Consider the following 10,776-nt stretch of genomic DNA (forward strand, 5'->3'; position numbering starts at 1 on the left):
AGAAATGCATACAAGCATATCCCTTGCCCTCACTTTTGCAAATCTGACCATAACACTATCCTCCTGATTCCTGCTTACAAGCAACACCTCAAACAGGAAGTACCACAGATGCCCTCAATATGGAAGTGGATGCTAAATTACAGAACTGTTTCGCTAGCACAGATTGGAATGTGTTCCGGGATTCATCCTATAACATTGAGGAGTTTACTACATCAGTCACTGGCATGACCAGGAAAACCGTCAATACAGAACTAAAGATTTAATTCAACAACGCCAGTGCTCACGATTATTGGATGTGGCAGCGCTAGCAAACGGATTACAGATTACAAAGGGAAACCCAGCAGTGACGCGAGCCTACCAGATGAGCTAAAACGCCTTCTAAGCTCGCTTCGAGACAAGCAACACTGAACCATGCATGAGAGCACCAACTGCTCCAGACGACTGATCTCGCTCTCCGATGTAAGACTCAGTCTTAGACTTTTAAACAGGTTAACATGCACAAAGCCGCAGGGCCAGAAGGATTACCAGGATGCGTACTCAGAGCACGCGCTGACCAGCTGACTAGTGTCTTCACTGACATTTTTAACCTCTCCCTGACCCAGTCTGTAATACCTACATGGTTCAAGCAGACCCCCATAGTCCCTGTGCCTAACAACACTAAGGTAACCTGTCTAAATGACTAATGCTTTGAAAGACTGGTCATGGCTCACAACAATATCATCCCAGACACCATGGACCAACTCCAATTGCAATACTGCCCCAATAATCCACAGATGAAGCAGTCTCAAATGGACTCCACAATGCCCTCTCCCACCTCGACAATAGGAAAACCTATGTGAGAATGCTGTTAATTGATTAAAGCTCAGCTTCCAACACCATAGTGCCCTCAAAGCTGGATCCTGGACTTCAACGGGCCGCCCCCAGGTGGTGAGGGTAGGCAACACCACATCCGTCATGCTGACCATCAACACGCGTGTCCCTCAGGGGTGCGTGCTTAGTCCCCTCCTGTATTTCCTCTCCACCCACGACTGCGTGGCCGCGAACGACTCCAACACCATCATTAAGTCTCCTGATGACGTGGTAAGCTTGACCATCACCGTCAACATTTAGACAGCAGTGTTGTGCCAGGCCAACAACCCCTCCCTCAACATCAGCAAGACAAAGGAGCTGATCGCGGACATCAGGAAATGGAGGGCTGAGCATGCCTCCATCCACATCGACAGGGCTGTAGTGGAGTGGGTCAAGAGCTTCAAGTTCCTCGGTGTCCACATCACTAAGGAATTAACATGGTCCACACACACCAACAGTCGTGAAGACGGCACGACAACGCCTCTTCCCCCTCAGGAGGCTGAAAAGATTTGGCATGGGCCCTCAGATCCTCAAAAGGTTCTAGATCTGCACCATTGTGACTATCTTGACTAGAGGTCGACCAATTTATGATTTTTCAACGCCGATACCGATTATTGGAGGACCAAAAAAAGCGGATACCGATTAAATTGGCCAATATTTTAAAAATTATATATATATATATATATATTTATTTATTTTTTAAATAGTGAAAACAGGTTTATACATTTTAACAAATTTTAACAAATTTATAAAAATACCTTCTTTACATAAGTATTCAGATCCTTTGCTATGAGACTTGAAATTGAGCTCAGGTGCATCCTTTTTCCATTGATCACCCTTGAGATGTTTCGACAACTTCATCAGCTTCCACCTGTGGTATATATTCAATTGATTGTACATGATTTATAAAGGCACACACCTGTCTATATAAAAAGGTCCCACAGTTGATAGTGCATGTCAGAGCAAAAACCAAGCCATGAGTTCGAAGGAATTGTCCGTAGAGCTCCGAGACAGGATTGTGTCAAGGCACAGATCTGGGGAAGGGTACCAAAAAATGTGTGCAGCATTAAAAGGTCCCAAAGAACACAGTGGCCTCCATCATTCTTGAATGGAAGAAGTTTGGAACCACCAAGACTCGTCCTAGAGCTGTCCGCCCAGCCAAACTGAGCAACTGGGGGAGGTGAGGTGACCAAGAACCCGATGGTCACAGACAGAGCTCTAGAGTTCCTCTGTGGAGATGGGAGAACCTTCCAGAAGGACAACCATCTCTGCAGCGCTCCATCAATCAGGCCTTTATGGTAGAGTGGCCAGACGGAAGCCACTCCTTAGTAAAAGGTACATGAAAGTCCGCTTGGAGTTTGCCAAAAGGCACCTAAAGAATCTCAGACCATGAGAAACAAGATTCTCTGGTCTGATGAAACCAAGATTCAACTCTTTGGCCTGAACGCCAAGCGTCACGTCTGGAAGAAACCTGGCACTATCCCTACGGTGAAGCATGGTAAGGGAACCATTATGCTGTGGGGGTGTTTTTCAGAGACAGGGACTGAGACAGTAGTCAGGATCGAGGAAAGATTAACGGAGCAAAGTACAGAGAGATCCTTGATGAAAACCTGCTCCAGAGTGCTCCGGAACTCAGACTGGGGCGAAGGTTCACCTTCCAACAGGACAACGACCCTAAGCACACAGCCAAGACAACACAGGAGTGGCTTCGGGACAAGTCTCTGAATGTCCTTAAGTGGCCCAGCCAGAGCCCCGACTTAAACCCGATCAAACATCTCTGGAGAGACCTGAAAATAGCTATGCAGCGACGCTCCCCATCCAACCTGACTAAACTTGAGAGGCTCTGCAGAGTAGAATGGGAGAAACTCCCCAAATACAGGTGAGCCAAGCTTGTAGCGTCATTCCCAAGACTCAATGCTGTAATCGCTGCCAAAAATGCTCCAACAAAGTACTGAGTAAAGGGTCTGCTTACTTATGTAAATATTATACGTTTATTTTTAATAAATGAGCAAAAATCCAAAAACCTGTTTTTGCTTTGTCATTATGGGGTATTGTGTATATTTAATACATTTTAGAATAAGGCTGTAACCTAACAAAATGTGAAAAAAGTAAATGGGTCTGAATACTTTCCGAAGGCACTGAAGTACATTTACCATTAATTCCTAATCTACATGTTTCTTTGGTTACGGTAGTTTATGTTAATACTTTCAATATAATTATTCCAGTCTCCCCGTTATCATTGTCATAGTGGACACATTGTTTGCAGAGCGCACAACCTATGCTACACTTGTGAGAAACAAGTTTTGGTTTATTTTTTTCCATTTACTAGTTGTCAAATTTAGTCAGTCTTGTGTTTGGAGCGCTCGTGTCAATGTTAAGTTAGGCCTATAGGATATCTGGCCTGCACGTAAATGTAGGAATATAAATGTCTGTTTTTACATCCACTGAGAATTACAATAGTTCCTCAATGTATTTGAAAAAGCTTTCCAGCTCTCTCCCTTTCTAAAACCACTCAGCGTGAAAGGGAAAAGTGTCATGCTCAGATCCAGTGGAAACGTCATAAAATAGGCCTACCTGATTAATTCTTATCAGTGCTTGACTTGGACTGAAATAAGTTCTGGTAGTCATTTTGGGTGCTGGTGCTGTTTAAATGTAGGTGCAGGAGCTACACAATATTTTTGAGCTAATATTCTATAAGAGGAACAGGAGCTCAAGCAGTAGAAAATGTGAGGTGCCAGTACTCAGCTCCTGCCGAAGTCAAGCACTGCTTCTTATCCCTTGCGCAAATAGCCTACAGCGGTGTCTGTCCAGCGCTCACTGGCACGGAAACTCAGAGCCCAGAATAAGTTTGCTAGTGCAAGCTTTGGGCTTGACCGAAGTTAATAGTAGTACAGTAGCACAATGTTTCAAGTTCGTTGCAGACAGGACATGTGTAGCCAATGTGATTTATAGGATATTTAAAATAAGGATATTTTCTACCTGCAGGCTGCAATGTTTTTATTTGTTGGCTTTATGTAAGCTATTTTTTGATAGTTGTCAATGGCAATAAAAAGTAACTTCTAGATTTGTATCCTGTTCATTCAGATGTGGATAGAATTGTGATTAACCAAATGACAATGTTTTTGCGATAGGAAGACGTTATTATAAATTAAACTATTTCACTAAAATGTGCATATGAAAACCATAACTGGCACGCAGATCAGTAGAAACATCTGATTTGTTTTCATGTACAGTGCCTTCAGAAAGTATTCATACCCCTTGATGTATTCCACATTTTGTTATGTTACAGCTTGAAATGAAAATGTATTAAATATACATGACCGTTCAAAAGTTTAGGGTACCTCAAATTTTTTTGTCCATTAAAATAACATTAAATTGATCAGCAATACAGTGTAGACATGGTTAATGTTGTAAATGACTATGGTAGCTAAAAACGGTAGATTTTTAATGGAATATCCTACATAGGCGTACAGAGGCCCATTATCAGCAACCATCATTCCTATGTTCCAATGGCACGCTGTGTTAGCTAATCCAAGTTTATTTTGAAAGGCTAATTGATAATTAGAAACCCGTTTGCAATTATGTTAGCACAGCTGAAAACTGTTGTTCTGATTAAAGCAGCAATAAAAACTGGCCTTCTTCAGACTTGTTGAGTATCTGGGGCATCAGCATTTGTGGGTTCGATTACAGGCTCAAAATGGCCAGAAACAAAGAACTTTCTTCTGAAACTCGTCAGTCTATTCTTGTTCTGAGAAATGAAGGCTATTCCATGTAAGAAATTGCCAAGAAACTGAAGATCTCGTACAAGGATGTGTACTACTCCCATCACAGAACAGCGCAAACTGGCTCTAACCAGAATAGAAAGAGTAGTGGGAGGCCCCACTACTCTTTCAGTGCACAGTGCACAGTGCACAAATGAGCAAGAGGACAAGTACATTAGAGTGTCTAGTTTTAGAAACAGATGCCTCACAAGTCCTCAACTGGCAGCTTCATTAAATAGTACACGCAAAAGACCAGTCTCATCGTCAACAGTGAAGAGGCAACTGACTCCGGCAGTTGCAAAGAAAAAGCCATATTTCAGACTGGCAAATAAAAAGAAAAGATTAAGACGGGCAAAAGAACACAGACACTAGACAGAGGAAGATTGGAAAAAAGTGTTATAGACAGACAAATCTAAGTTTGAGGTGTTCGGATCACAAAGGAGAACAGTCGTGAGACGCAGAAAAAATTAAAAGCTGCTGGAGGAGTGCTTGACACCATCTGTCAAGCACGGTGGAGGCAATGTGATGGTCTGGGGGTGCTTTGGTGGTGGTAAAGTGGGAGATTTGTACAGGGTAAAAGGGATATTGAAGAAGGAAGGCTTTCACTCCATTTTGCAACGCCATGCCATACCCTGTGGACAGCGCTTAATTGGAGCCAATTTCCTCCTACAACAGGACAATGACCCAAAGCACAGCTCCAAACTATGCAATAACTATTTAAGGAAGAAGCAGTCAGCTGGTATTCTGTCTATAATGGAGTGGCCAGCAGTCACCGGATCTAAACACTATTGAGCTGTTGTGGGAGCAGCTTGAACATATGGTACGTAAGAAGTGCCAATCAAGCCAATCCAACTTTTGGGAGGAGTTTCAGGAAGCATGGGGTGAAATCTCTTCAGATTACCTCAGCAAATTGACAACTAGAATGGGAAGGTCTACAAGGCTATAATTGCTGCAAATGGAGGATTCTTTGACGAAAGCAAAGTTTGGAGGACACAATCATTATTTAAATTAAAAATCATTATTTATAATCTTGTCAACGTCTTGACTATATTTCCTATTCATTTTACAACTCATTTCATGTATGTTTTCATGGAAAACAAGGACATTTCTAAGTGACCCCAAACTTTTGAACGGTAGTGTATCTACAGACAATACCCCATAACGATCAAGTGCAAACCTGTTTGACATTTAAGAAAATTTACTGAAAATGAAATATAATCTACATAAGTATTCACACCCAAGTCAATACTTTGTAGAAGCACCTTTGAGAAAGGATTGTGTGACGACTAACTTAGCAACCCCGTGACGCAGCATGACAAAGTGAACGCAATGGTCGACAGTCTGCTGGGTGGAGCATTTTACGTTCCTTTATTCATTTGGATTCCCATCTCCTTTCTTTAATATCTCTGGCAACAACACCATGCAATGCACCCTGGTCAAAATAGGCAGAACCTCCGTTTAATTGCAAATTTCTAGAGATAGGAATATCGCAAAAATATACTCAATGGCTCATTCAAGAGAAGACATCTTCGCGAGTTATGACATCGTCCAGTATTGAAATCTGACTTGTATGATTTAGTCACATGCGCCGAATACAACAGGTGTAGACCTTACAGTGAAATGCTTACTTACGAGACTAACCAACAATGCAGTTAAAAAAATAAATAAAAAATTATAATGAATTAATAGGAATACAAAGTAGATTGCAAAAATATCTATTAACATCCAGTGTAGTATGAGCAAATTTATCACAGTGCTACATCATACCGGCCGGATTTCTGCCTGCTTGAATGCCAACAACTCAGAAACACGTGAAAACATGAAATGCATAAAAAACAATATAACATTCAAAATGGGTGAACCTTTCCTTTAACAGAATATGAACTTTTAAAAGTAAGGTTTTCACTGTGCAGTTACTTTGAAGGTGCAATACTTTATGCAGAAATCGCATTTCCTGGTTGCTAAATTTAAAATAGATCACCTAATTTCAAGTTTATGGGACAAAACAAGAAGTCATTGTGTAGATAATCATTGTACCATCTAAACCGCTGTGAAATATTTTCCATAACCATAAATATAGACAAAACCGAAAGTAAAAGATGCAAAAATGAAAAATAACAGAACGCATAGAAATAGCACACATAGAACAGATCTACTGCTTCTTAGACTTGCTTTCAATGAAAGATCTATAACTCATATTTCTATGTTAATTTGGTCAGGTCGCCCAAAAAGTGACATATTGCAGCTTTAAGACATCAGCAAAAATGGGGTTGTGGGTGAGGCTGAGCATTCATGCCAACCTGAACCAAAGTCAAGTACAGTGACTTTGCATTTCAACATGCATGCCTGGTCTGCTTCCCCAGGCCCATTCCAGTTCTTACCACCCTGTGCCTACGTCAACCCCCCACGACACACACGTTTGCTCGCAGAAAACATACACAAACACCAATGACAGTAAAAAATATAAGACAGAGACAAGAAAACACAATATAATGCACACTGAACTGGTGATTTTATACCAAATATGTCCCTCAGCTAGTCTGTGTATCTAAACGTTGCCTGGCCCTCAACTCCTCAGACAGCCAGCTGGCCCACTGAAAGAGCACATTCTTCCATCTGCTCCTCACCACTACTCTGTCACAGAGGACAGAGAGACTAGATGCTGTTCACAAGGAACCACCTAATCAAATGCCAACTTTGACATAACATTTTTTATGAAAATCATATGACTGACTAGGCTATGACTGACTGACTATGACTGACAAGCCAACAATGACATATTCTGACCCCCCAAGTGCTTGTTGAGCCTCTCCTAAAATCATAAACGGCAACCAGAAAACACATGCCATGTGTTTGATAAAAAGGTTACAGAAGTAAACACTAAGTATTTCATAATCATATATTATATACTGAAAAATATATATAAAAACGCAACATGTAAAGTGTTGGTCCCATTTTTCATGAGCTGAAATTAAAGATCCCAGAAATTTTCCATACGCACAAAAAGCTTATTTCTCTCAAATGGTGTGCACAAATTTGCTTACGTCCCTATTAGTGACAATTTCTCCCTTGCCACAATAATCTATCCACCTGACAGGTGTGGCATATCAAGAAGCTGATTAAACAGCATGATGATTACACACGTGCACCTTGTGCTGGGGACAATAAAAGGCCACTAAAATGTGCGGTTTTGTCACACAACACAATGCCACAGACCTCAAGTTGAGGGAGCGTGTAATTGGCATGCTGACTGCAGGAATGTTCAACAGAGGTGTTGCCAGATACTTTAATGTAATTTTTTTGATTACAAGCCATCTCCAACATAATTTGAGAGAATTTGGCAGTACATCCAACCGGCCTTACAACCACAAACCATGTGTAACCACACCAGCACAGGATCTCCACATACAGCTTCTTCACCTGCAGGATTGTCTGGTGGGAGGTGGGTGTCGAGGAGTATTTCTGTCTGTAATAAAGCCTTTTTGTGGGGAAAAACTCATTCTGATTGGCTGGGCATAGATCCCCAGTGGGTGGGCCTATGCCCTTCCAGGCCCACCCATGGCTGCGCCTCTGCCCAGTCTTGTGAAATCCATAAATATGGGCCTAATTTATTTCAATTGACTGATTTCCTTCATTGAACTAACTCAGTGAAATCGTTTATATTTTTGTTCGGTATAGTTAGCTAACCACATCAGACATCTCACATATCTATTTTATACCCCTATGCGAGACCGACTTAAAATATATAAATATATATATTAAAATGGATTATTACTACAAACACAGTCACGGTTTCAAAGATGAGACATTCCTTAATGTCTAGTCATGTACGTTAGCTAACTAGTGGATTTGCTAGCTGGGTAAAAAAAAAAAGACAAAGCAAAAATGAATTGAACTGCAACGTTAGCGCACAATCTGGCGGCATGCTTGTAATGGGTACGGTTAGCTAAAGTAATCTAATTGCACTTGGAACATGACTTTGTAAGATAGCTAAGGGGTTGCGGACCAGCTACAGCAACTAGCAAATATGGAAACTTTGAAAGTGTGGTTACAGTGTCCACAAACACTATACACAAAATGCGAACATGTTGAATTGTCTTACCGAGAATGAGTTATGTGAAAGCCAGCAATAACCGCATCAGTTGCATTTTCGTACTAGCTAAAACTAGCTAGGCTATGCTAGCAAAACAAGCGAGAGAAGAACAAGACTTGTGTCTGGCTAGAGCGCGAGACTGTATACGTGTCTGCTAGCGAACACGCATTAGCTAGAGCTAGTCCCAATGAACTTTCTTAGCAAGCAAGTTACCTACCTAAAACTTTGAAGTCGTTAAAAAAGGATGTTGACATAAGAGACTCTCACCTGCGGTCAGGTTGTCGCTGTATCTGAATGGCACTCGTAAAATGTAAACCAAAAATACCATAACAAAGAACCAGGCTGTCAGAAGTATGTCCAAGACCAGGCAATGGAGGACTTGAGTTGCTCTATTAATAAGCCTGTCCCATTTTCAGCCATGATACTCTGGGCTCTCAGTGTATTCTGGGACGGTGTATGATACTTCAATAACTTTCAAGGATGGAAACATATGGCTTCTTTGATAAAAACCTGTCATTTGAGAGTTTATTAGTATAGTACAACAAAACATACACAAAAACATATTCAAATTATTTATGAAAGATGACTATCTTCCACCTTTTTTAAAATGAGAACAAGGCAACAGTTGTCCCCCAGAGGGCCAATTAGTGACAACAATTCAAACTCAAACAGGACAGGGGATATTATTTCAGTTGATTACTATAGCACTCCCCTTGGTCCTATCAGTGTAATTTTGTAAATGCCAGATCTCTATGGCATCATTCACCCAAAATCAGGCCAGTGTTGGCTGAGATATATTGTGTGTGACTAACATACGAACGGACTGAGACAGATCCATAGTCCCCCTACGATTTCATTGTGGGGGACAATAACAATGTTTTAGCCCTCCACTGTGAAAATAGAAACAAGAAATAAGCGAAAGAAAAAGGACAGAGCCCGCCATACAACCTCTCCAATCAGTCTTGCGAGAAAGAGTGACAGCTTAGTAGATTCTGTCTCGTATGACTGCTCAGTGTATCATTGACCATGATACAAAAAAAAGCCAGTAAACATGCAGTCCCCCACGAATGATGCAGCGTCCCCCTTGGGCCAATCAGTGTAATTTATTAAATTACAGATCTCTATGGCAACACGCATCATTCACCCAAGTTTCATCAACATTGTGCCATTGGTGTCTGAGATATCACGTGTGACTAACGTACATACAGTTGATTATTATAGCGCCCCCCTTGGGCCAATCAGTGTAATTTTGTAAATGCTGGATCTCTATGGCAAGATGCTTCATTCATCCAAGTTTAATCAAAATTGGGCCAGAGGTGTCTGAGAAATCGCATGGGTTATCCCTGACCATGTGTGCCAAAATTCAGCATTCTGAGTCAGATAGAGATATAAATGTGTGCCCATTATAGCACCACTGTGTGGTCGATATGAATGTTCTTGCATATGTTGATTCTTGACAGTGTTTGCAACATGTACCAAATTGTGTTACGAATATCCTTGACTGATTTATATGCATTTATGTGCCAGGCCACACCCATGTGAATGTTTATTGTTTTAGGTACTAGTCTGGAAAATATTGCGAGACCTTTGTCCATAGATACCACATGTCAAGTTTCGTTGAAATCGGTCATTCGGTGCCAGAAGAGCAGTGTTTTATTTTTATTATTTAAAATATATATATATTTAACCCCTCCCCCCCACCCCCCTTCGTAGGACAAATCTTATTTTTTACCGATTTTTTGCTACATATACATACATTTCACATATACATTTTACATATATATTTTTACATACATGGTACTTTTATATAAAGCAGTCACATAACAATAATACATTACCAAACATAAACTCTTTAATCCCAACCCTCAGCCACTCTCAGCCCATCCCACCTATAGCATCACCATAGACCACCCTCGTTTGGTTTCCATGTACCATATATTTTTCAATTATGCTGTGATGCTTTATATCGTTTTTGAACCTTTCTAACCGTATAGTATCCACAGATTGTGAGCTAAAAATGAAAACTTTTCCTATGAGTATTTTTTATATTATTTATTGACTGACTATGGCTTT

The 10,776-nt window shown here is 40.9% G+C and overlaps 1 protein-coding gene across 8 annotated transcripts in view; it reads right to left on the reverse strand.

The window, feature by feature from the left end:
- Nucleotides 1–9,137, reverse strand: part of LOC139540290 (suppressor of tumorigenicity 7 protein homolog) — a 71,114-nt gene extending 61,977 nt beyond the window's left edge. For 2 of the 8 annotated variants that reach the window (XM_071344023.1, XM_071344022.1), the window contains exon 1: nt 8,971–9,126. In XM_071344023.1, the coding sequence (XP_071200124.1) occupies nt 8,971–9,031 (61 nt within the window). In that variant the 5' untranslated portion in view covers nt 9,032–9,126. Of the gene's footprint in view, nt 1–8,712; nt 8,846–8,920 lie in introns of those variants that run through there. The other 6 variants (XM_071344030.1, XM_071344029.1, XM_071344024.1 and 3 more) reach the window with 5 other exon arrangements.
- Nucleotides 9,138–10,776: the final 1,639 nt, after the last annotated feature.

Source organism: Salvelinus alpinus, chromosome 15 (genome assembly GCF_045679555.1).
Source record: "Salvelinus alpinus chromosome 15, SLU_Salpinus.1, whole genome shotgun sequence".
Lineage (NCBI taxonomy): Eukaryota > Metazoa > Chordata > Actinopteri > Salmoniformes > Salmonidae > Salvelinus > Salvelinus alpinus.